Here is a 26,678-nt window from a genome sequence, read left to right as displayed (position 1 = left end):
TAAAATGAGAAAAGATTTTATTGCAACAAGGAAGAAATTACATGGAAATATTTACTTCCCAAACTCTTCCAAAAAAGATAGCTAACAATAGTAGCTGTTAAAGACTTCATCAGTTTACTGTGAGAACCCCCCCCATCTGATTCCTTTTCTCTTAAAATATGGTTTGTAGGGTGACTTGGATGATGAGGTGAGGGACATGATACTGAGATCTTTGTAGAATTTGTTAACCATCTCTCCTTTCAAACCAAGTAACCATAAAAAGAAAAACTGAATTTACTCTTAAATTTCAGAAATACATTTTGGCATGTTTAAAAATTAAGCTGCAGCCAGAAGAAGAAACCTCGGGCTATAAACAGAACTTCAGAGGGTAGTACCCATCAGTGGTGTTTGCCTCAGCTGAGGTTATAAAGGGCATGCTTGTGTGTGTAGCTTTCCTGTAGGTTTTTATCTCTGTTATTTATTCTCCTGTATTGCAGATTCATTTGTTTTTTAAAGAAGTTGGTAATAGCTACATAAAATCAAGGACAAATTGATTACTGCATGATTCATCCCTATATACCATGTCTATGTGAAGAGGCAGCAGTAATTGCTGATAAAAAGTCGAGGGTTTTTGCCTAAAATACCATTTGATGTGTGTGTCTACAGAATGTTATGGTATTTTATTACTGCTTTTCCAACCAAGGTAAACATTCAACAGTCTCCAATGGGACAGGATGTGACAGAGCCTTCCTGGAAGGAAGTGAGGGATTACTTACCTGCACTCAGGTATTAAAATTATCATTATTAAAAGAATCTTGGTCATACAGGCTTTTAATTTTGGTGTAGGGTGCCTCTAGAACAGAGCTGTGGAGACTTTTCTAGGGAGTAGTGTAGCCTTTCTTCCTCTCAGAGGTAGGTATATGGCAAGTAGGAATATGGTAATGTCAGTATAAGAAATCTTCAGCTTCCTTTTTGCAAGTGCCTTCAATGGGAAGAAATCCAATAAAATCAAACCTTGAAAGGACGGGATATTTCTCTAAAATGATTTTTGCATGCTAATAAAGGTCAGCAAATGGCACTTATGGCTAAAGTGACAAATTTGTGTTTTAACAGTCCTTCACATTCATATGGCTTAACTAAAAATGGTGGGAGATATTCCCAAAATCCCAATCACATTTACAAAATAATTATTTGAATACAAAATGGTAAGTCAAATATTTCAAACATGAAATCTGAAAATACAGCATAAAGATGGCACAGAAGTCTGTCAACAGTTCTCTGAAAGCTTTATGTCTGCAGATGTTGAAAATATTTTTTAATGTGCTCCCAGATTTCTGGATTTGAGGTCTCAAGATTTCCGAGGAAAGATTTCATCCCATATAAAAGCCACGAGTATTGTACCTGAAATGAGAAGTTACAGAAAGGACCTTTATTTAAATGAGTTTGAGAAGGACACAGTACTGGTATGGAAAATAAACATTACATTCAAGTATTTGAGTCTCTAACACAATACAGCAGTACCTTTTGGAAAGGAAGCTTCAACAGGCCGTGCAAGTGCACCCTGTGAGATAATCTTGTTTTTCCTAGTGCAGTTAATGCTTTGATCTGTGTAAGCCAAGCCAAAGGCAGAGAGTTTGTCTGGGTGAATCCAACACCTTCCTTTTCCTAATCAGGGCTGCTTGCTTTGTGGCTGGATGTATAAATGACTGAACCAGCAGCTTAACTTTCATCCCTCACCCGAGTTTGTTAGCTGTGCCTGTTTTGCTAACCACATCGTTTTTAGGCGCTGCCAAGTGGCTGTGGGATAGTGGGTGTTTTTTTGTAGATCATTCTGATTAAGGGTTTATTCTGAAGCTAAAAAAATGGTAGTTAGATATAGTGTATAATTCTCATAAAGAAACTTCTATCTCAAGTTGGAAGGGACCCATAAGGATCACTGAGTCTGAAGGGCATCCAGATAGTTTATTTCCTGCAGTTAAAAAAAATCAGTTCATTCTTTCAGAGATGAAGAGGATCCTGCTTGAGGGTGTTCCCCACACATAAGCTTGTATTTATGAAACTTCTCAGATCACAAAAAAAAAAGCTTATTAAAAGGGATTCTGTTTAGTCCAGTCTGCCACTTAGTGCAGGACTTTGCTTATGCTGGATGGGTCAGTGAGACTTTCCCTGGCTGAGTCCCAAAAATCTCCATGCTGGAGACTGTAGCATTTCTCCAGGAAACTAATTTCAGTGCTGCTGCACCCTTCCTTCTGAATGTTTGCCTGGAGTGTAAGCTGAACTTCCCGTGCCCCAGTCTGTGGCCTTGCTGTTACTTGTTGACAAACAGAATGGGTAATCTCTGTTATCCTTGTAACTACTCTTGAAATAATGCTTGACTGTCCTTAAAACATGCTTTCATCTTATTTTTGCAGCCTAAACAAGTCTGGTTCCCTCAGCCTGCCCCCTTAGATCAGGTACTCTAAGCCCTTCATTGTCTCTGTGGTCCTCCACTGCCTGGATCCTGTTTTTTGACACATTGCTTTTGAACTGGGGGACTCCAAATCACCCATGTTCCAGATGTCACCTCACAGGCACTGACTAGAAGGAGGCAATAATACACCACCATACTCTGTATGATATTGGCCACCAGCCACGTGTCAGCCCATTGATTGTGACAGTTTGAGGTCAGTGGTTTAGCCAACCTTTATTCCATCTAACAGTCTTTTTGTGTAACCCCACTTTGAACCAAGAACGCTGTGGGAGGTGGTCTCAAAAACCTTCCTGAAGTGAAGGTACACTTCATCCCTGCTCCTTTGTTATTCCCAATGCATTCATCACAGAAGGCCGCCAAGCTGGTCAAGCATGGATTGCCCTCACTAAGTCTGTGCTGACTGTTCCTGTGTTCGTGTTGTCTACATGGTTGGAAATGGATTCCAAGACTAAATAATCCACCATCTTCCCACTGGCTGAAGTGAGACCAACTAGCTTGTAGTTCCCTGGCTTCCCTCTCCTCCTTCTTAAAAGCAGATGTACTATTAGTACATTTCCCATTGGCAGGAGCCTCCTCCAACTGCTGTAATTTCTCATAAATTAAGGACAATTCCAACATTGGCCACCTCTACCTTAATTTCTTGGTAAATCCCACTAGAGTCAATGGATTCACAATCACACATGTTGTTCCTATTTACTGTTCCCTATTTATTGCTTCCTTTCCAAAACCTTACTGATTTACATAGAGGTTTGGGAGCAAATTTTACTTGGGAAGACTGAGTGGTACCTCAGCCTTTTCCATGCCACCCCTCACACTAGGTTGTCTCCCCCATCCACCGATGGATCTGCATTTTCTCTGGACTTTTTTTGTGATTAGTATATTTGTAACTCTGCATGTTCCTTCTCTTAGTTCCAGTTGAGCTCTAACCTTCCTGTCTTTGTTTCCAAGTACCTGTGCAAAGCTCTTATACTACTCCTTTGCTGCCTTTTCCAGTTTCAGCTTCTTACATGTTCTCCTTTGTTGTAGGGAAGCTCTTTGTCTAGCCAGCAGGGAAAGGCTTTTTGTACAAATTCCCAGTCTAACACTATGTGACAGATTCCTTCTGCACATCTGAATCTATTACTGAGCTCTCATGAGCTTTTTCTAAAAATCACCTTTTCCCATTTATAGCAGTTTCCAAGGGAATTACTACTGACTTAGCAATTCCCTAAATAAGCAGAATTTTGTTTTGAAGTCCAAAGTCTGGACAGCTCTGCTATTTACCTTCCCAGTCTTCCTCTGCACCCTGAACTGTTGAGAACTACAACCCAAGTGGCCACATTCAGGACCCATTCTTGTCTGTAGGCAGGTCAAGTTCAGCGTTAGCACTCACTGGCCCATTAGGATTTGAATTAGACATAATTACTGACAGTTTCTAGGAACTTAATGGATTGCATCCACTCATTGCGTAACAGTTTTTGCTCTGTCAGATGATGTCTGTGGAGCTGAAAACCCCTATGAGAACCAGGATCTGGGAATAGGAGTAGTTTGTTTCCCAGTTGTTTGTTGAAAACCCTCCTCTGCTTCCAACTTCCTGAGATACTGAACACTTCACTAGACACAGACTTGGAATTCTTGTTTCTTTGCTTAAGTGTTCTGAACTTGCTGGCAGCCTCTCCTCTGAGCAGAAAGGTCAAAGTCTCACCTACTGCCTTCTCCCTTGCTTACCTCCTCCATTTACATCTACTGCTAAGTGAACTGGATGGTCTTTAATGCCCTCACTCAACAATACAATTCTATGATATGCTAAGCTGGCACCTGTCCAGGAAAGAGCATTTCATTTTATTGACCTCATAACTGTCTTGTCACCAGCTCTTCCATTCATAGCTGCCATCTCCCTGGTACTGAAAGAGCAGCATTAGCTCAGTCCCCATCATTACTGATGGTATAATCATGCCTGGACAACTAACATTAATTCCTTTGGCAGTAAAACAGAAACCATCTTTGTTCCACTGGTACTTAGTCTGCATTCACAGTGCAGAACTTAGGCCTGCCTGTGTTAAGTTATTAACATTTGCTGGCATCTATGTTTATTGCAGGAATCCAGAGTTTAATGCTGCTGGAGAATCACCTTCATCAGAACATCAGTGAAGCCATTTTGAAAAACAAGTAATTAACTACAGTTTCAAGATTAAATTCCTGAAAGATCTTAAGCCACCAGTAGATTTTTTTATCCTAAAAGAAAACTTAAATTTCATCCTTGTCTTGTGAAAGTGATAATCAATCTTCCTCTTCTTCCAATTGTCCTTTGCTTACAGCCAGATCAGGATTCAGCTGTATTCTGAACGCTCTCCATATCCTTGCCCTCATGGATTTTTGCCACAGCCATAAATGAGAATACATTGCACTTTCCACTGGCAATTTTCAGTTTCATGATCTGTTAGTCCATGGTTCTACTGTGAGGTAGTTACTATAGCAAGACATTAAAAAACCCTTCTGAAAGAATTTCCAAAAGTAAGAACAACTAATTTAACCATCTGAGAGGCTGATGCTGGAAGAAGTAAGACATCAGATCAGCATATCATTGTGACTCTGCCAGTTTCTAGGAAGTCTGAAACAGCATTTCTGCCGACAAATGGATTCTGAAAGTAATTTTTACAATTTAAAATATCCCTTCCCTCATCACCTACTTTCATGATTCTGTTTAGAGGGTCTTTCTACAAGAATTTATCATAATAACAGGTCATTTTCCTAGATGCCTCATCATTTTGTCCAATCATGAAAGAAAACATTATATTCCTATTATTTTCTTATTTTCAAAAAGTGTCAGAAAAAAATCACTTCATGTTAAAATTTGTAGATTTGCACTCTTGTATTCATCAATTCAGTATTCAAATACAGCAATCTCCTACTTGTACCTCAGACACTACATTTGTTTTGAACTCTTGATTTATAAGGTCTCTTAAATGTATCCATGAAACATCCTCACTCTGTAATGAGATATATTACCACCAATAGATTACGCAGTCCTTCAGGTGATCCACAGACCTGAGATCTGTCACTAAATGTTGGCTACAGTAGTGATCCTGTGCAAGAAGTGATGTGTCCTGAGTACTCACATCTTTACAACTGCTCAGTCTGGAGGAGTTCCTTTCCCTCATAAATCAAGAGACAGCATTCAATGTATTTTGTGTGTATATTCTAGATGTTAACTAATGACAAACCACTGTTTATGAATTTTCCTAGAAAGGTAACATTGCTCCCTAACCATATTCTAAGTTCCTCAAGTCGAGGGTACATTTTGGTTAACAACTGTTGATTTTCTTACATCAAAAATCACCTGAGGTTTGCTGCAAAGCGATTCTGCAGGACACATCATGGCATGTAAGTAGAACATGGGGTTTCAGAATGCCTCCTGTTTCTTTAAATCACTTGCCAAAAGATTAAATCTCATATACTTACAACCTGGGAAATCTTTAAATGGTTATGAGGTTGAAATCAGTTAATGAAAGCTAAAGCTGAATTGTGAGAAATATTATGTGGTCTGTCAGGACCCAAGCAATGATGATCAGCTTTGCCTATGACATTTCATTAATTACTCACTGAACAATTATCAAGCTTACTGTATTATTCAGTCATCCTGTTTAGAGATCTAATTCAACAAGATTATATTAAAGTGAATTTTAGTTAGGTTTAAACTTTCATCTTTGTTTTTGGCTGACTGAGAGTCAAGGCAAGTAGAACATGCACAGACATGAACTCAAGAAAAGGAAGTTTTTGGTCATAACAGGATCCCTTTCCAGTGTTTCCTGTGTATATTTTACATCCTGTTCTGCCTTCATCACTGTTGTACCTTCTAATAGGATTAACAGTCATGAAAGAACTTGGGATTAGTAGACTGCTTCCTTATATACCCTAAGCAGAAAGCTCAAGATCTGTAGGGACCAACTGTAAACAAACAACAGCATGAAGTATCACATGAAGTCAAAATCAATAGCTTCCAAATTAAACCATGAGTTAGGAAAAACCTAGTTGCTAATGCTTCTTATTCTTAAAGAGCAGACTGTCCAACAGTGACTAGGGGAAAAACAGAATGAGAACGGCAAAGTTTAGACACTATGGGGATAAAAGATTTGATATCATAAAAGTGGTAATTGAGAAAGCGTATTTAAGGCACTTGTCCCAACACCTGTGAGTAGGGTTTTTTTTTTTAATTTATCATCCCCATGTTTTTGTAAACTGCCATAAAACAAGACAGACACTGTGTGGTAACCAGTATGTTTATCTTTTTGAAGTTAATCAGGCTGATACTTAATTTCAAGTAAGGACCACATGATCTTTAAAGGTCCTTCCCAATCCAAATAATTCTATATTTCACTAAACAGTGCTGCAGACATTCTACATAGATCATTAAAAAAGGCAAAAAATACACAGCCTGCATTTGCAAAACAAAACCACAATTCTGAATGCTTTCAACACATACATTATAATTTACTATTTTCTGGATTTATTTAATCCAGAGTCAAACACTCTCAAATAAAGTACACTTAAATCTTGATTTATAAACCATGTACTAAATAACACTTTCTCAAACACATAAAGTATTAAGAACTTACCTAAGCATGGTGCTAGCCAATATACTAGTGAGTAACTCAAAAATTTGTCATAGAAACAATCTGCATGTAATGAAAAAGCCAGTGCTGGGTTAAATATTGCTCCTGTGAGATTTCCACCTGCAATAAGAGGTAAACATCATGAAATCAAACCATCTTTTAAAATATTTACTTTAAATTCAAATGCACCATACTACAAGAAATCTACACCCTGCAATAAAATGAATTAACAGAAACAGTTTGAAGAGGTAAAACTCTTCTGAAGTTGATGACTTCTGGATGACTCAGTAAACAGTTTAACTGTTTTGTCAAAGGCTTTAAAACATGTGAAGGGTAAGCTATAACTTCCTTTATCTCTTTCTAGCAAATAATCATTAAAGAGACAGGTCTGGCTAATGCTGAATGTTTCTATTGATAAAACTAGAAGCTAATTCCGTATCATGATTTTAGAGGAGACAGAAATTACATAAGCCATTACATTATAGCCTTGTGTCACATGAAACACATATGCAAGATAAAAGAAAAAACTGTCAAGTAGTGTTCTTGCTAAGCTGACCTCTGTACTTTCTTATAAGAATACCAGAATTATTATATCAATGTACAGAATTTTAGGATTTTCAGATGGTATATGAACTGTGGGAAAATTCTACATGTTGTTCAAAGAAAACAGAAGCAAGTGCCACTCCACTCTCTTGTAGAAGGAAGCCAAGCATCTTTCCTTGCCTCTGATTTCAGACGTAAATGAAGTTGCCTAAACATTTTCTAAATAACAAGATCCAAACACATTACACTGGGGACTAAACTGTAATCACACTGCAGATGAACCTGGAGCTACGCGTGTTTAATTCTGACATACGTTGTTCCTCTCACTGCAATTCTGCAGAAAAAGCATTACTCATAGCTTAATTACCTGTATTCCTGTACTGTTAGCTACTAACCACCCCATACCTGTTTTATCTATTAACCTACTACCATAAAATATTCTATAATTGCATCTGTATAATTCCTTACAGTTTATTCTTGACTTCTCCCCAAATAAGCTTGTATGAGCTTTGAATTTACCCTTTGTACAAATACGCTGCTGCTGTAATCCTCATTTGCTATGACTGTGCAATCATTTATCCAAAGTTTTAGTAAGGTCTTCGTCATTCTTTTCTTCTGTATTTCTCTTTCTATTATTATTATCTTCTCTTTCTATTATTATTACCTTCTCTTATTACTTTTTTACTATTAATACAGTTCAGGAAAATTTTAATCTTTGACTACTCAGTTTACTGTGGTTTTACACTTGTTCTCAAGAACAAGTCAGATTTACAGTCTGTTTTTCTGCACACTGACATATTAGCAATGTCCATGGTTGCCAGGAAGCTCAGCTACAATAATTTACTTTGCTTTAATCTGTTTATGACTCCACTGCTTCTGCTGTTATGTCCACAAACATACAGTTGAAAGCAGAATTTCACTCTCAGGATGCAGCTGATGAACATTAAGCATTAGACAGTCTTAGCTGCTGTATTTCTTCAATATTCATTACTAATAACTACTGGAATATCAACCATAGACCTGGGGCACCACTATAATCTTACTTAAAATTATTCACTTAGCACCTCAGTCTGTGTACCAGAAAAGACAAATTATTTTATGGCAGAAGAAGTGTAATCTCTTTGATGGTGTGGTGCATAAAAACTTTAAAAGGGGAAGTAATGCCACACAGCGCATGAGAAAGTAATTTTACCTTTTTGCCTTTATTAAAGACCAAAATTAGGAAGAAACTCAGAATTAAAAATATGTATGTCATTTTGTACCATGATGCATTAGGTTCAGAAAAATAACCAATTTCATATGATTCTGACCTAACTGTAATGCTGCCTGTAAATGAAAAAGCCCTCAAAAGATGGGGTTTTTAACCTCTAAATACGTACTTTCCCAAAGAAATTACACAAAAATATTCTTTACTATCCTGTATATGGTCTGCATCCTTAGCTAATGAATCATTATTAAGGGTAATATGTAAAGACATAATTTTCTTTTTTTTTGTCTGTATTTAGTAGAAAAAAGAGTGTAGCAGTATTGGAGTTTCTGTGTACAGTATGTACTACTATCAAAATTTGGTTTGTTTAGGACTAAATGTAAAAAAAAAATCCTATTTTTTTTAATATTTTAAAGTATAAGAAAAACTAAAGTAACAGCTTGTCATTTTGAAACAACAATATAACCTGATGTTATTTGTTGGAGTATGGTGCATGGCAGACCTGTAAACAGGTGCAGATTTCCTGAGAAAGATCCAGTCCAGCTAAATTATGCATCTGTCTGTCTTCACAGCCTGCAGATGAGAGCCCACCCTGCTGGAGGCCACTGTTTGTGACGCCTGATTTGTAAGTGACTCTCCCTACTGCGTGTAAGCAGCAGAGGTGGGACAGACATGGCTAGGGCTCTGCCGTGACATCCACAGGATATACGGGGTATGTGCAGCAGGCATCGTCCATGGCCACTTTACTAGGCTCCTCGTTACTGCCCCAGCCATGACAGGATCTGAAAACCTGTATCTTTTTATAGTAGATAAGTAGACTGTAGTTTAAAAGAAATGCAAAGAAACATGACCAGGTAGCACAGGGTGTTGTGCACATGATGCAAAGGATGCCCGAGGTTTCCTCGAAGTGCATGCAGATCGATTGCACTGAGGAGTCCCAATAAGTCCAAGTTTATGGCATAGAAGGGCACTTGATACATTCAGCCTTCATGTGGAATACTTAGCCTTCTCCTGGTAGGAAAGATAGGAAGCTGTCCAATGACACTGGGAGTGAATTCTTTGTATGAATTAGCTAAAAGAAAGGCTGTGTGACACGTGTTATTTTATATGACTGTTTGCTAAGCTGGAGAAGAATGTTAGGAATCAAGAATCCAGATTTCTATGCTTGTAGAAGAGGGAGGAGGATATTTGGCTACACTTCCACCAAGCAACTCAGAAATACATTTAATGTCCTCAAATGCACTGACACCTTGCTTCTGCTTTTAGAAAGTAGTTCAAATTGCTAAGTTAATTCTCAAAACTCCCCAGCGACTTTTATCTTTTAGGTATTAGCTAATTTCAGCTAAAGATAATGAGTAAAGATTTTTACATTACTACATCTGAAAATGTGACTGTACACTGTTCTGGATGCTATTATGTTAAATAGCAGTAATACAGCTAAGTCTTTAGGACAAGGCATCAATGAAATCCTGGATGTTTGCAGGTAAGAGAAGTGATCTCCCCCTCTTTCAAAGGGATTTGGTAATTCCCTAGATGACTTTTTCTGTGGTGGGGGCAGTAGCAAGAGTTCTGTAATTGTCTCTTTCACTTCTCCAAGCTACACAATCTCCTTGCTAGTAGGAGTAGGACTCCCAGCAGGGTAGTCCTCAAGTGACCTAACAACTCTTGTCACTTCGGTGGGGACAGGAGGGAACATCAACAGTCAGAAGAAAAGAGTTCAGACCAGCTCCCCTCACCTCTCCCTTCCCATTGGTCCAGAGGGGATGCACAGGTGACAGCATCTCAGCTCTGGGAAGCATGAGGTGACAATCAGGTAGTGAAAGGCAGGGATATGGACACACATGGCATTACAGACAAGGGAGGCTCTAATAAAACATGCACCTATTTTTTTTCCTCTTCTTTTTGCATTTGGTCTCATGAGGTATTATTTCTGTATGCATTCCACAAATAACCATTCCTACTTCTGATTTAAGGAAGTAGTTAAATAAACTGCATTGATACAAATTATGCAATATTTAAATGCAGAGCTTCCATATTACCTACCAGTCTGTACCCTGCTCTTGCACAATCAGCACTTTCTCCTGATGCAGCCAGCGGTGCTCTCCCAATGTCACTTAGTAATCAGAGCATATAGTATGAAATCTCTCATGCTGTATAAATAGTTGGATTATGAAACAATCCTTCACTGAGATATTTTAACACTTAACCACATGTACTTGCAGACCTGACATCACTTTAACTGTGTAACTCATTTCATTCTTAACCCCATACCTGCCTGGAATGCAACCAGGCAAACTTTATATAAATGCCAAATGAACTTTGCATATGTAGGACGATACAAAAAGAAATCATCAAGGAAAGTGTAATTTAAGAAAAAGCATTTTGCGTCTTAACACTTCTAAGAAAACAGTAAGAACCCCTTCCGTTACAAGTTTATTGCAGGAACAGAAGAAGAAAAAGTAAAAAGACTAACCTGCATACACGAGCATGGTGATGAGAAGAGCAATTAAATGGACTCTGTATTTGGGATTAACGCTTTCGGCTTGCAGGACGGCCAGCTGGAAAACGACAGAAAAGAGCAGTTCTATGCAGAACGCCTGCATCTCTGTAGTCTGCATGGGGCTGCTGCAGCCCTGTGAGAGTGCTCCAAGATGTGGCTCTGCCATCTCCAGGCTCCAGATAAAGTGCATGAACACTCTGGCGAGCACTGCAGCCATGAACTGAGCGGCGATCTTGAGTCCCCCCATCCTGAGCGACGTCCCGCCGCCCCACACGGGCTGCAGGGTCCCGCAGGGATTGCATGTGCTGCCGGCGAGGGTCAGGCCGTGCAGGACGGTGAAGCCGTAGGTGAGGGTGAGGGCGGTGTGCGGCTTCGGCTCCACGTTGCCGAGCAGGCTGAGCTCGTTCGTGCAGGCGCAAATCTGGAAGGTGCTGAACATCTCCACAAGGAAAGCGAAGAGGAGCGGGCGGGAGCGCAGCCGGCGCCGAGCCAGCCTTCGGCACAGCCCCACGGTCACCACGACGCCGGACATCAGCAGCAGGGAGCTCCCGACCCCACCGACAGCCATGCCCGGAGCTTCACAGGCCCGAGGGCTCGCGGAAGGTCCAGCCCCACCACCTGCGGGGAGAAAGCAAGCAGCAGAGGGAGGGAAAATGCCCCCGCTTTCCCTTGGAAGTAGGAACCAGCTTCTGTTGGCACCTGCCAGGAGCCTGACTCACCCTCCGCTCGGCGGAGCAAAGGGCAGGGGTGAGGGCAGGGGGATCCCGCTTCCTGCCAGGGCACGGGTTAGGACAGGGAAGCTCTTTCCCAGCGGTGGAAAAGCACGGCAGGGGAACGGGGGCAAGGGGGCTCTGCTGCCTCCTCAGCCCCTCCGCCGCGGGACGGACCGGGCTCCCTTGCCCCCTCAGCCTGCCGGAGGGCAGGGAGCGGAGGGAGGGCCTCGGCTCCCGGCCGCGGGGGAACGGGAGGGGAGCCGCTTTCCCCGGCGGGATCGGCGTTGCGGTGTGTCCGTGGCCGCGGGAGCGGTTCCAGCCCCAGCGCGGAGCCGGGCACGGGCTCGGCCGCGCCGCCCCCTCCGGCGGGCGCTGCGCACCGCGCATGCGGGCGGGGCGCGCGGGGCGCTGAGGGAGCGGCCGGGCGGGCAGGGGGAGCTCGGCGGGGCCGGCGCCGGCAGCGCCGGAGGACACGGCCCCGGCTGTCCGCGGGGATCATCCCTCGCCCCGCGGTTTGTAGCGAGCTCGAGAGAGAAACATTGGTTATTTATTTAGAGTTGCGCAAGCCTGCGTGCTCGACGGTGTTCAGCAAAAGGAGAACGCCAACTATCAGAACTTTTTTTTACTATTTACACATTGTAGCACACACGGGAATTACAGAATCACAGAAACAATTAGGTTAGAAAAGACCTCTAACATGACATGAATTCCAGCCTGTGACTGAACACCCCCATGTCAATAGACCATGGCACTGAGTGCCACATCCAGTCTTTCCTTAAACACCTCCAGGAACGGTGACTCCACCACCTCCCTGGGCATTCCAATGTCTAATTACCCCTTCTGTGAAGAAATTCTTCCTAATGTCCAGCCTAAACTTCCCTTGACACAGCTATGCCCTCTCATCCTCTCACTTAGTTACCTGGAAGAAGAGACCGACCCCCACCTGGTCTTCTTTCAGGGAGCTATAGAGAGATAACCCCCCCCGCCCCCAACCTCCTCTTTTCCAGACTAAGCACCTCCAACGCCTTCAGCCACTCCTCATAAGATTTGTTCACCGACTACAAGCTGCATAGTTCTCTTATTTATTAGTACTCTATCTTCTATTGGTTAATGATTCTCTCACTTCTCATGCTAATTAGTCTGCATGCTGAGTGTGTATCTTTTTTTTGTGAGTTGGTGGTGAGGATCTCGCCCTGCCAGAATTACATTTTACCCAGTTGGAGCTGATTCAGCACAGTTACTGAGTTGTCTTTATAGTTTCTTCCTTATCTTGTGAGTTCTGCTAAATGTCCTTGTGGCCCATAAATTCTGTGTTGTGTCCATTATCAGCAGTACATCCTTCTTCCCAAAGCTCCCCCTAGGTCTGAAGTCATGGAAACATGTTAAACTCTAAACCTTTACGAGGCAATTTTACTGACAATTAATTTGTGTTTCTAACACCTGGGCATCACTTAGCGCTTGTTGGCTACTCTTGTTTCATGGATAAAATCTCCCTTCTTGTTGATCAGGCTTGAAATATACAAAGATCAAACATTAAGGAACATCATTTCTTAAGAAAAATTTTACATTTACCACATTTTGTAACAAGAGGGTGTTTCTCTGCTGTATTTTTGGGAACCTGGTGGTGGAAAAAGCAGGTGCACAGATTGATTCAGCCTCTTCCTCCCACTTGCTTGCTGGTAGAAGGGTGTTTGACAGAGTGCCCGGAGGAAGCAGGTGCTGATTCTCAGGCTTCTCCAGTGGAAGCAATGCTAAAAATAGGCATCAGCCTCATTCTGCTGAATGTGGTAACATTGGCATTCATAGCAGGGCCCAAATGGCATCAAGACTGTCCTGGGAGAATAGGCATGGGCTCCTTTAGGATAATTCTTTGGGCCTGGTAACTAAGATGGGTAAGCCCAGCATGAGGTAATTGGGAAATGCTTCCTGTCCCTGTTAGGCTGGGGCTGAGTTTTCCTGCAGTCTCTCCCTGCAATGCTATTTTACAGTATTTGGAATGGATTGTACCTCTTGCCAGAGTGTTTTTCTGGTGGTAAAAGAGAAAAAAATGCCCGAGCTCTGAGCACGTGAATGGTTGTGCCATGTGCCATTGGGCATACTGATTTAGTTTTCACCCTACTAAAACAAAATTATATGTGTCTTGTGGTGCTTCTTCCTACTTTTCCTCCTCTCTTTTACTGACTGGCAATGTGTTTTTAGGAGCGTCCAAAAACTGATTTTATGAACTGTAAAACTGAAGCGCTGCAAGCAGCAGTAAACACTGTGCTGCTATTCAATGCACCTGCAAGGAGGGGCAAATGCTGAACGTTTTTCCAGGATTCCAATATCCAGTAGTTTTGCCACAAGGTGGCATCAATGACAGTGTATCAGACCTCGCAGGAATGACTTTTGCCCGATCAAGGTCCGCAAGGAGGCAATACACAAATCTATTACTTTCAAGCAAAACAGCCAGCTTTTAGTTGAAGGTCAACCTACCAAAAAGATCAAAGTTGAAACATACAGAATTGTTTCTCTAGAAGAGAGTGACATGACAAGCTCTTCCTCATTTCCTGAAATGTAGAACCATTGAGACATCTGGGCTTAAGAAGTCTGGTGATAAAAAAGTATTTGGAAGGTGCATTTGGCTTTGAGAAATAGGGTTGTTTTTAACCGGAGAGGGGAAACACAGCAGTTGAACAATGATGATATAAAGAGAGGAAAGGAGAGAATGACAGAGCAGTTAGTATTTGGCTTTTACTGTTTGTACAAGATTAGACGTCAAAAAAACCTGAGTGAGGCAAGGCAGGAGACACGACTGTGTTGTCATTACATAAGTCTCAAAACACCTCCATGAAAACTATGCATTGAAACAACTGCTTTTCCAGCAATGATGTTCTGTAGATGTGATGTGGAAGAAAAACACCCCGGTCTCTTGGACAGTTACTTGTGTGTATGACCAGTCATGAATTTGTCATTTTAAAACAGACTAATAAGATATTTGATTTACCAGCACGGTCTCGAGGTGGATTACTGGAGTGTGGATTGGAATTGATAGTGTCTTTTAGTTATCTGTACGGCCAGCTGTGAATATTTTACTTCCTGGTGTACATATAACTATTTTTTGACCACTAGAGGGTAGTGCCATCCCAAACAATTGCTTTTGGTGTGCTCCTGTAGGAGCTTTATTTTGTATTTTGCCACAAGGAGATGAGAATAGTAGATCTCCTGTGTATAAGTTCAAGCCCTTAATTTTTTAATTTGTAAAAATGAGTGTTCAAGCCTGAAATGTCTCTTAAAATTCACTTTACAACATACAGTTTTTTGGTACTGAATTAGTTAGGCTTCATCAGTTTCTTCTTCTTGGTGGCATTGGTGGCTCTGTCTCATTCCAGGCTGTCCTTGTATATGCTCTCTCCTCCCTCAACAGGATTCCCTCATGCTCCTGCCTGCTCTGTACCAGGACATATATAATTTCCCTCTTGTCTGATTTGTCCCATTTTCTTTTCTCCTCATTTCAGAATCCCTCCACATCCTTTTCTTCCATGTTCCCTTCCATGCAAATCAGTCTTTGTATTTTCCTTCCTATTTGTTTGTATTCCTCCTTTCCTTCTTTGCCCAAGCCCTTGTATTACCTTTTTTTTCTGTGTGCAGTTAACTGTTCTTAGCTGTGTGTATGGTTTCAGCCCCTTTCCTTCCTAAAATTCCCTCATCTACTTTCTTTTTCTATGGCAGGCTGAGTCATTCAGAGGGTATCAACATGCCAAGAATTCTTGGATGGGTTTTGCAGGGGTGAAATTGGGCATTATCATGCTGGAAAATGCTGGCAAATGCTTCCATCCACATTAATGTTAATGAATAATTGCAGAGGAGCTGAATCTGTAGGTAAAATAACAATAAACCAGGGAATCTGTGTGCCCTGTTTTCTCTGTTGTGGTTCAGCTGGTTTCTCCCAAAATTAGTCTGACATTTAAAGGTGCATTGGAAATACAGAGAGTAAAAGTAGTCATAATGCCTCCAAACAGAAAATCCTTGTTGAGCAGGCCCTGGCAAGCTCAGGCACAGCTTCAGCACAGCATTTCTTAGCAAGCAGCTGTGGAGGTTTGGGACATTTCCCCTTTCTGGCTACTTTTCACAGCAGTTGGATGCCAGAGGCAGGATTTGCACCAGAGGGCAGCTCTGGTGTGCAGAGAGAGATCCCAGTGCATGTAGGGAAGAGCCGGGGATCACAGCAGCAGGGGAATTGTTCTGTACACAGGAGTCTGAGCTCTTAGACAATACACCTGGGAGCCTTTGATTTCAGGGCAAGAAATGCCACTGCCTGTGAGGGCTCTTGCCACAAGGACTTGGTGAGAGTATTGTGTGGAAATTATAGAGACTCTTTAAAGCTCTGCTGATACCAGCAAATTAAACAGCATCGGGGATGTTCCTGAGCACCAATCTCAGCTGTTTCTACTGATTCTCATAATCCTTACATGGTTTTAGCCTGGGCCAATGAGTATCCCAAAATATTCCAGGGTGTGGGTTAGGGGATACATTACAAATAGGCAGACTGTGCTTTCATGGACTTTCTGAAGCTTTCATAGGCTGGACATTGGATGCCCTGTGCCAGCTGACTGCAGGGGCAGAGACTGGTCCCATACTTGTTTAATTTACTATTGTGAGTGTAATCACAGTGACTAGGCCTGGCCACTGGACTGAAAATCTGTTTTTGCAAACCCTGTTTTGTTTAGACACCAGGAACTGAGGGGACCTTGCTTCCATCTGTTTCCTTACTTTGCCTCCAAAGGTTACTGCCTCATACAAAAGGGCCATAAGGTTTATTTGCTCTTCAGTCATGACTGGCCACCTTGTACCTCTACCACTGACTTAGCAGACCACTGATTTTCGTTTTCTGATCATGCTGATGGCTTTGATGGGGAGGACTTTTATTTTTTTTCCTGTAAGTGTAACATGCAATGTTATTTTATGAGGTGAATCATGGACAAAGGAAATCTCTAAATCACCTGTTCATAATCTCTGAGGTAACAAGACATATACAAATGAATATAGATAAAATCATTACTTGGGAATGCCCTGACTCATATGCAGGACCTTGAACTTGGCTTTGTTGAACTTCATGAGGTTTGCAAGGGCCCACTAAATCCACTCTAATAAAAAAGGATAAAAGTTTAAAAAGCTAAAGGCAGAGGAGAAGCTTCACATTTTTAGGGGCTCTTGTTTATCAAGGCTCCTTTTCTTTTTTTGTTTGTTTTTCCAACCCCTCTTCTGGATTATGTAATATAAAATAATCCTTAGCTTTGCCTTTCTTAAGTGTTGCTGTTACGTGCCATAGCCCATTCATGATAGTGAAGTGACACTTCACTATCAAAAATTGTAGTGTGCAGTCCTTCATCTTTTGTTCCCATCATGTTGCTTTCCATCTGTTTGAAGCTTGTTCCAGAATCAAACTGCTTGACTTAAAACAAGATCCTGTATTGAACAGGGAGTCCATCAAGTGAATGCTTGTTGTCTCAATATGTCTGCTGCACCCATCTTTCAAAAGAATTTTTAAGTTGCTTATGAACATACTTTATTTGATTGTATGAGGTAACATAGAACCATATTTTAAGAACTGTAAATGCTGAAAAAACAGTAGAAGGCTCTGAGCTGAAATGACTAATTTTCAAGTATGTTTAGGACTACAATCTCCAAAAGAACCAACTGAAATCTCTGCTTCTATTTAATATGCATAGTGCCATAGATCAACAAAAATTGTCATTGTTTTGCTTTCTTTCTACCTGTGTTTGTTTCCAGGAAAAAAAATGTGTAAGTGCAAAACACAATGTTCTGCTGAACTTGTAAAGAACGATCCATTACTGAATTGTGTTTGCTCTCACTAATATTTAGCTTTCTCTCTATGAAGTACCATGAAAACCAACAAATAAATTACCACTGTGATTTAGAGTAGCTCCAATTAATATTTTTGTACCAATACAGTTTCTAGGGTCTGTATTGTCTCATGTAGCACTAAAATATATTTAGCATGTCTTTGTGTTTTGCAAGGCTGGGTTAGAGGCTTGAAATCCAGCAGTCTTTTTAGCACACTGTCTTTACACTCTTTGGAAACTTTTCAACCTGGTTCACACTCAATATTGTCTTTCTCCTTCATGTATCTGGGTTGTGGGTGGCATTCACTGTACTGTGTGTGCAGGAGGGCTTGTGCTAGTAGTGCTCCCTTTTGCACTTGTTACCAAAGCACCTTGAATCCGAGTTTGATTGTAGGTAAATTGTGTATTCAAGAGTAAATCATCTCTCTGTATGATGTTGGTGCACACCTGCCAAGTGTCCTTCTGAACCAGTAATCAGACATCACATTCCCTCAGCATGTATGAAAGCATTTATCAAAAAAGGTGTTAGCAAGCGTGCCAGAAATGTCTTTGTGGGAAAGAAATGAGTTCTTTTGTTCTCCCTCTCTCAGTTGTTACTGATAATGACTCGTGTTGCTTACAGCCCTGAAAGTACAATAGCAGTAGTTCAGAAAGCAAAAGGGAGCTCTGCTATTCTTTATGAACAGGTGATGAGAGATTTTGAGAGGAGGCAGCCTATCTTAGAAGGATTTGAACCAGACAGCTGCAGCAGCAAGCTTGACCAAAGGTGAGTGGAGAACCAGATATAAAGGGAAAGATCACAACTTTTAGTTGGCTCTGATGTTGTCTGCCTCTGGTCTGCCAAAGGAAAGATTGTGGAACTGTGGAAAAAGAGCATGACTGATTTATGCCTGTTTTTATGCTTGCACCTTCACCTTGAGCTGTATCATGCCCATGTCCGTTGTGGTTTCCTTCAGAGAGAGCATTTTGTAAGTTTGTCTTTGTTGGAATTCCTGTGCATTTGTTCACTGTCTGTTCATGATTCCATGAAGCTGAAACAAAGGAGAACTTCAGTATCAGACAGGAAGATCATTTTGAGTAAGTGACTAGTGAAGTTGTTGCTTCTAGTACTAGGAGACATCTCATGCTTGTTTATCATTGCATTCACGTATTTGCTTTGAATGTTTAATAAGAAAGTTTAATAAAGTTTAACACAACTGTGTTTCTTTCAATTCACTCAAGCAGATATAGTATTTTTTTCTATGGGGGATTATTTTGTTTTCTTATATTTTATATTTCAATCCATGTATTTTTTTGCAATGCAAGAAGAAGTGTTGAGTGGTATTCCTTCTATAAAGAAGTCATAATTCTTTTGTGAGAGATGAGGTAATCTGGTAGCAAAGCATGCATGCTAGTCAAGAGATGTGCAGTCTAATCCTTATTGCATAACCATGTGCTGTGGACTTGTTTTGAATCCAGCTGAGCCTGTCTGCAGCCTTCTACTTGTCAACTGTCACTGTCAACACTTGGGTGTATGGATCATCATTGCCAAGTGGCATGTAGTCACATCTCAGATGGGATCTCAATCCCTCATGTAATATAATTAATTAGAAATAACAGTGATCTTGGAATATTACATGAGCATTAAAAAGTGTGTTTCACAGCACTATTACAAGATGCAGTGAAACATTGCTCATTTTACTGGGCATTAAATCAACAGATTGTTAAATGCCTTGTCTAAGATGACAGGAAGGCTGTGGATTATGTGGAGCCTCTTGACTCCCAGGTTTTAAACTTGATCACAAAATCAAAGTATAGGCACCCTTGACAGATACTCCTTCCAGCCACTTCAAATTATTGGTAAACACAAGAACTGTGACACCTGAAGGGTGTAACAGAGTTCCTGTGTGTAGAGCACACAATCTTCCCCAGGGGACTGGCTATGATTTTGTTGGGTTTTCTTTATATTCAACTGCTCCTACTGCGGTGTTCTGGGCCTACAAAGAGAGCAATGGGTTTGCTATGCGCTGTGGACATGCTGGGCTCAATCTGAATCAACTGGAGCTTTGAAAGTTTTCATGAGGGTAAGATGAGGGCACTGAGTATCAAGAGACCCTTTTTCCTCAGTAAGATGTTAGACATCATACTTCAAGACAGATAGTAAGACATAACTTGAAGGATAACACTGAGACAGCAGATCTTAGAAACAAGTATTGTGTTGAGGCTGCTGCTTCTCAGTTATTCTACCTTTCTATGAGTTTTAACCTGTTGAAAGGTGCCACATTGAAGTCTCTCAAGCCTGAACGTCCATGTCAGCTAGGGTCAGATTCAGCCAGTGCATAACCACAGACAACTGCTAATTTTCTGTAATGCCACTGGTTTCCCAGAATTGAAAAAGCTTTTGTTATAAACACCCATTTTCTCCCACCTTCTTTGATTTCTAGCCTGCAGGATTTCAAAAAACAATTCAATATGTGACTGAAATGAGTTTCCAGAGTTCTTTGGGAAAAATAGTCCTGAGAACCATGAACAGATGCCTTTCTTCTTGGTGGATAGCGTTTCTGAAATTCACAGGTGAAATTGTTTCATTTTAGTTACCATATTATTGAGGAATTGGACTGAAGTGCCATAACAATTCCCAGTCCACCTAGGGGCCAAGTAAGCATGAAAAATTACACTTTTAAAGTTTATAGAAAAAGTAACAACTGTGCTAACTGCTTAGATAACCACTTAGATCTAATAAAGAGAAATGTCAAGAGAACAGTGATACAATACAAACAAAAACCTATAAAAGCAATAAATCAACAATATTTTCAGGGCTAATTTTCAGGCAAGACAAAATTTGCTAATTAAATTTAGCAATGACATAAAATTGAAAGACAAAATCACAACAAAGAAGAACTGGAACATCATGTAGGAGGGCTGCATAACCTTGAGGACTGGAGTAATAGAAGTCATATGGTCATGTACTGGGGACTAAGGAAAAAAAATCTGATAGAAGACAGGAGATTTGCAGAAAGAGTAGAGGTAAAACATCTGGATTCAGTTACCAGCTGCCAGTGTACTGTGGACAAGCTGTAAGATGTTCCTAGATGAAGGCAAATCTTGAAATGTCTCTTGTTGCTGTTTCGGAATACATGGAAGAAGCTAAAGCTCCACAGAGAGATGACCTGTTCAATGTAAGAAACAATATTGATACAGGAACAAATGGAAAGATGTGTGAAATGTGAAGTAGGTGATCGTTGCTAAGCCAGAAACCAAATACATTTATTTTCATCTTTGATTCCCATGCTTCTAGTCACAGAGAACACAAATTCAAGATTCAAAGATTCCTTTCCAGTCATGTTATCAGTTACATTCTGAGAATCACAGCTGAAAAATGTGCATGCTCATTTACTGTCAGTAGTACTTCTCCTTCCTAAAATACAACAACCTCCAAAAAATCTGGGAAGTAATCTTAAAGAAAAGCCAAAGTCAAGTTACCAATTGCATCAGGGTTCATTAGGCTGTGCCAGAGCACCACTGACCCTACATAGTTTGTCTAAAAAACAAGCATAAACAGGAAGATGGGTTTTAATTAAGCTGAGGATCAAAAAGAGGATTTCAGTAATGCAATGTCTCTCCCAGTCTGCTCTCAGCAGAATCTTCAGCCCAATCTCTGAAAAGTGAAATTGGACCCAAATCGGACAGGGGAAAACTGACTTGCATGTAAGAACAAAACTGAAACTGAAGGTCAGGAAAGTGAGAAAGACATATGTTTACTTTCACAAGTAAATGTACCTTAAAAAGACAGAACCTGACCCTTTCTTAATGAGCTAGGGCTTAAAACAAATCTTGGTTCTGTAGGATTCTGCATCAGTGTTTGCAAACATGCTCACTCCAGACCAATTCCATAATCTCCAGCTGGTAAACCACCAATAACAAGGATAATAAATGCTTAATATTTCAAGACACAGACTTATAATGAACCAGGGAACTAGACTTGGTAATACTACATGGAAATTGAATCCTACTGGTTCTAATGAAAAGGGAGCATGGAGGAAAAAAAAAAAGATAGCCTTTTGTACACTAAAGGATGCAATGCATTTAAAACAAAACATATTCAAAACATAATAATTTACTGCATGGATCCCATTGGGTGAAGCATTTAATAAGAATGTGTGAAAACCTAATTCCCTCAGTGTTTACAATCTGAGATAAATCTAATGAACTGATGTTAAGAGTCAGTAGACCATAACATTGCAAATTTCTTCAGAAATGTGACTGATATCTTACCAGGGTAATCACAGCTCATATGGAGACCACAAAAAAGCATAACTTGCAAAAAAATAGTCAATTTCCTTTAATGACTTGTAATTGGGCCTCTGTTTGAGACTACCTATTTAGTTTTAATTAGCTCTGATGCTTTTCAGCCACGGGTCTGTTTTGGACTGACTCATTCCTACCTCCCCCTGAAATTTCAGCCAGAGATGTTTACAGCTTCCTAGTATGAAAAGGGAAGAATAAAAGAATAAATTGTTTTTCAGTGTTAAAATATCTTGGAAGTCCAGATGCTTTTGTGGTGTAGTTTTTTTGTTACTTGTTTGATTTTGGCAATTTTTTTTTTTTTTTTTTTTTTTTTTTTTTTTTTTTTTTTGTTTGGCAAGAGGGTGGGCTATGTGTCAGGTCTGCACTTCTTGTGCCTGTGAAAATTGACCTAAATTTGGCCAAGTCAGGAGCCTTTAAAAAAGAATCTCGCTTCTAATGTTCTGAGGAGTTGTGCTAAACTTCAACAGTGAAATGAAACAGTGGGTGGGAGAATGACAGAGGCTGGACGAAAAGATGGGAGAGAGGGGACATAAACAGGAAACTAGGACTGGCCTTATGAAGGTGTTGGATTGGCTGTGGGGGAGTAGAGAAAGATTTACCTAAACAGTTTGATGTGCGTGGGGACAAATATATTGGACAAACAAAACAGAAATGACAGGATGTATGGGAAGTGAGAAACTGAGACTGAGCAAGAGATATTCCCTATAGGACTGGAGAGATTAACTCCTCCATCTTTTAGGATATTATAAAAATAAGAAAAAACTGCTGAGGTGATGAAAATTATAGAATAAAGTAATATTTTTCCTCTTCAGCTTTGGCCAGATTACAGTGAATGACTTTGGAACATGCAAGAAATTGGGGAAAAAAAGGAATTGAGCTGCTGTTGTTTTAAAAGGTGGATTACTGACATATCTATGAGATATCTAAATTATGGTTTTGTAAGTTCATTGTGGTAAGCTCTGTATTTCCAAAGGAGACTCAGCTTACTTAAGACTCAGATTGCATAAACTTGGTGCCTAAAGACAAATTACATCAATCTCCTCTTGAGTAAGTGTTCTTTTTTGAACTAAATGAGGAAGCTGGGACCTGTGGAAAAACAGCACCAACTCAGGTAATTAAAATCCACCATAAGGAATATATGCTAAGGGCAATAATTAAGGTGGTGCACCTGACATTCACTGTGGCATTTTGCAGCCTTCAAATGCTTAGATTTGCAAATTTCATGAGTGTTCTTTCAGCCTCCTTTTTGTGTGTTTAATTAACATTGTATATTGTTTGTATAGAGGTAGAGCCTGGAAGCCCTAGGCAAGGATTCCAAGGCTTTGCAGTCACAACACAGAAGAGCTGTCAGAAGCCCAGATTTTTCAGTTACTACTGTCTTGGGCTACATTTGAAAAACTGAGATGTATGAGCTTTGGCTGGGAACACAAATAGCAGTGTGTAGTCCACTAGCACACCTGATTTGTCCACTAGCACACCTGATTTGTCTTAGACCGTGTGCTTTTTTGAACTGGAGACATGTTCTTTTTGCACAATCTTTGCTGACCTTTGTTACTACCTTAGAACTCTAAATTCTGTGCTGATAAAGATGGTTAGTAATAATTTGTAGCATAAAACATTTTAAAATCCTTACGCCTCGCTGCTTAGAGCTCCCCAGCTGGATGTTTCAGGCTGAGTGCTGTTAACAAACAATAGAGATTGTAATTTTGTTTTGTTGTAAGTGCTTGTGGTTTTGAAGACATCCATTCTTCTCCTTCTCACAGAGCTCAAAGTGACTTGGGCATGCAGTGGTGACTGTGAAAGATTCTGGCTTCTATGCATTTCTTACAGTATTAGATAAGCTGCTTGGTTTTGTAGCATGTAAACCAAGCAGAATTGTCTTCCCTGAAAATGCTTCAGTGAGTGTCACTCCTTGCCTCAGGCAGGCAGGCAAGCCGTCAGGGACAGTCTGTCTGTCTTGTTCTTCATCCAGCAGTCCCCTCTGACTGGGCTGTGGGAATTGGGCCTTCTCAGGTCAGGGAACTTGTCTGAGGAGCTCAGTCCCTCTGGATGTCAGCTGTAGTTCTGCTCCAGCTTTCTTCTGGTCTCCTGGTGCAGATCTTGGAGGTCAGTGCATTCTATGGCAGCTCTGTCTCACCCTTCTTCTTTAAAATTATTTGGTATGTTTAATACAGGGAGGTTTTGTGATACACTTTGCTTTCTGCAGCATTCTAGAAGCCTGGATAAAAGATTTTATGAAAAGAAAAAATAGAAAACAGTAGGCTAAATATGTTGTGATTTGATTGTATGGAAGTCTGTAGACTTACACCTGGAGGGACTCTGGTCTAATATGTGTGGCAAACGTGTGACTGACAGGAGAATTTGGCTCAGATTGAAGGCATGTGGATGAACTGCAGGATCAAAACTTTCCATTCCAATTGGAATAATAAGGAAAGTCATTTTATGTGCTCAGACAAACTTTGGTTTCATCAGCTGCCTTCTTTTGATCTTCAGTAAGTACCAGTGATCATCCTTTGTATGATTACTTTGTTAGACAAGGGAGAAGTGCTGGTGTAGATGTTCCTAATGACATCCCTCTCTGCCACAGAAGGTGACACCACAGCAAACAAAAATAATGGGCATAGCTAACAAAACAGTTCCCTTGCAATCAAAGTGTAAATAACACTTTGACATTATGACTTCATTGCTATATAACACTTTCTTTGGAATTGCATTGCAAGCAAAAAGGCAAATTACTTTAAAGAAACCCCAAATTTCTGTGGAGCAGAGGTCTCAAGCATGCTGTTTCTCCATTGGCCATCCTGCAGAGCAACCAGCAAACTGCAGCTTAGCCCGTAAGCCTCTCAGAAGAACTAATCTGGCCTTGATGGAAGCAGAGGCTTTACAACAAATCTGGAGACTTTAGAAACAAATGGAGATCAGGTAAGAAGTAAAAGGAGTTAACCAAAATAGATAGTATCACAACAAGAGTATGTTTATTTTGTGAAATAACTGATTTTTGACAAGGAAAATGGGATCTCTTGGGACTTCAGTGAAGTAGTTGGTGTATTGCCACAAACATAACTGAGCTAAACAGGTGAAAGTGTGGATTAGGGCAAGAAGGGTGACATAAACAGGTGAGGTCAAAGTTTCCTACTTATTTGGGGTGTTGCATGATTGTGAACCCATTAAACTGGTTGGTTTGTGTCATATTGTCTATGTTAAACTAACAGCTTATGAAGGAAAGATTCATGGAAAATATGCAGGTAAACAGCAAAAGGGGCGAACCCCACTCTGGTTTTGCCAAGCTCTATGTTGACAACTAGCAGCTATGAGGGTGTTGTCACTGCATTCGTGTAGGCTGTGCACGGGGGTTTTTGGCTTATTTGGATACATAAAATTGTCTGTGACTTTGTGCTTGACATGGTCTGCTGGTAAGTCCTGGGCAAGTGAAAATTCTGCCCTGTATACTGTTTGTAAACCTACAAAACATCTTTTTTCTACTGTTTTATAAAGTAGACCAAGACTTAATTAACTGGTTTTGGAAGCAGTTTTTCAGAGTGGAGTTAAAAAAGCAATCTCTCCTTCCTCACACCATGCAAAGCAATAATTTCAGCTGTGTTTCTGCTCATCCTGAATACCTTCAAACAATTGTGCTGTTAAAATAAAACCAAACCAAAACAGACCTAGAAGGCTGAAGAAGGGGAACACTTTGGAAGTAGAGAACTTCTATATAGGCTTTAAGGACTTGGGTTGCTTGCTGAGCTGATTTATTTTTTTAAAAGGACTTAAGGTAATGCATTTCAGTTTATTTTCCCTTACTAAGTAAGCCTTGTAACCTGCTGTTTTTGTGATTTTCTCAGTCATTATATTACCTTCCAGGGTTTGGGAAAGAAAATCGGGAAAAGATATAAGCACTGGCAATCTCTGATTAGAATTGGTTTAATAACAGCAACCTCCTTACTTCTTTTTCAACACAAATCTTCAGTTCTAGATTTACTTATTAAGCCTGAGGACCATCTGCTGAAGGAAGTTTAGCTCCTTTAGTAGGAAGGAACCACATGCAATTCCTAACTAGGCTAACAAAAGCTTAAGTGGACTTATTAGTGGTTTGAATATAGTAGCATACAAGCTGAAGATAATTTTTTTTAATAGCTCTAGTTGGTATATGTACATGGTGCAGAACAAGACAGAAGTGGTGAACTCTTGTTATCCTACTCCCTGGCATAACATAAATGACTGTCAAGGATACTGAGCAGAGGAGGATTTGGCCCACTCAGCTTATTAGGTTGTTCTCCTGGGTATATTTGCACTGCCTGTTTGTTACAGAGATTAGTCATGTATCTGCAATGTTGGATGGTTTTCCTCCATTTCTGCAAGAGGATGTGCTGCTCCCAGTGGAAATAAATAAATAAGCACAGTAACTCCTGCTTTTTGCAGTACCAGTGGGTGGTTTGGATATGTGTGTGTGTCTTGCTGGAGCTGTGAGTTCAGGCTTGACAAATTATTACCGGGTCACTTAGGTTGGAAATGATTACTCGTAATTAGTGTTATGGTGGTAC

At 40.5% G+C, this 26,678-nt stretch overlaps 1 protein-coding gene across 2 annotated transcripts; it reads right to left on the bottom strand.

Moving 5' to 3' along the window:
- On the bottom strand, nucleotides 1–12,363 carry AQP11 (aquaporin 11). 2 transcript variants are annotated; one of them, XM_053970021.1, is made up of 4 exons: nucleotides 12,011–12,363; nucleotides 11,265–11,909; nucleotides 7,045–7,161; nucleotides 1–1,380 (listed from the first exon to the last, which is right to left on the bottom strand). In XM_053970021.1, exons 2-4 carry the CDS (start codon nucleotides 11,857–11,859, stop codon nucleotides 1,328–1,330), a joined length of 765 nt encoding a protein of 254 aa, XP_053825996.1. In that variant the 5' UTR covers nucleotides 11,860–11,909; nucleotides 12,011–12,363; the 3' UTR covers nucleotides 1–1,327. The 2 variants fall into 2 exon arrangements, with proteins under 2 accessions (XP_053825996.1, XP_053825997.1); XM_053970022.1 differs by having other exon boundaries at nucleotides 11,265–12,363.
- Between the last annotated feature and the right edge of the window lie 14,315 nt (nucleotides 12,364–26,678).

Source organism: Vidua macroura, chromosome 2 (genome assembly GCF_024509145.1).
Source record: "Vidua macroura isolate BioBank_ID:100142 chromosome 2, ASM2450914v1, whole genome shotgun sequence".
Taxonomy (NCBI): domain Eukaryota; kingdom Metazoa; phylum Chordata; class Aves; order Passeriformes; family Viduidae; genus Vidua; species Vidua macroura.
Note: the sequence above shows the minus strand (reverse complement) of the source record. Positions and strands in the feature narration are given on the sequence as shown.

What these genes read in the sequence shown, in the direction of transcription:
- AQP11 (XM_053970022.1), bottom strand. Translation starts at nt 11,859, where the DNA reads ATGGCTGTCGGTGGGGTCGGGAGCTCCCTGCTGCTGATGTCCGGCGTC. An exon ending in CACCATGCTCGTGTATGCAG is followed by an intron (nt 7,162 to 11,264) that starts GTTAGTCTTTTT and finishes CTCTTATTGCAG; the next exon opens with GTGGAAATCTCACAGGAGCA. An exon ending in TTGGCTAGCACCATGCTTAG is followed by an intron (nt 1,381 to 7,044) that starts GTAAGTTCTTAA and finishes TTCTCATTTCAG; the next exon opens with GTACAATACTCGTGGCTTTT.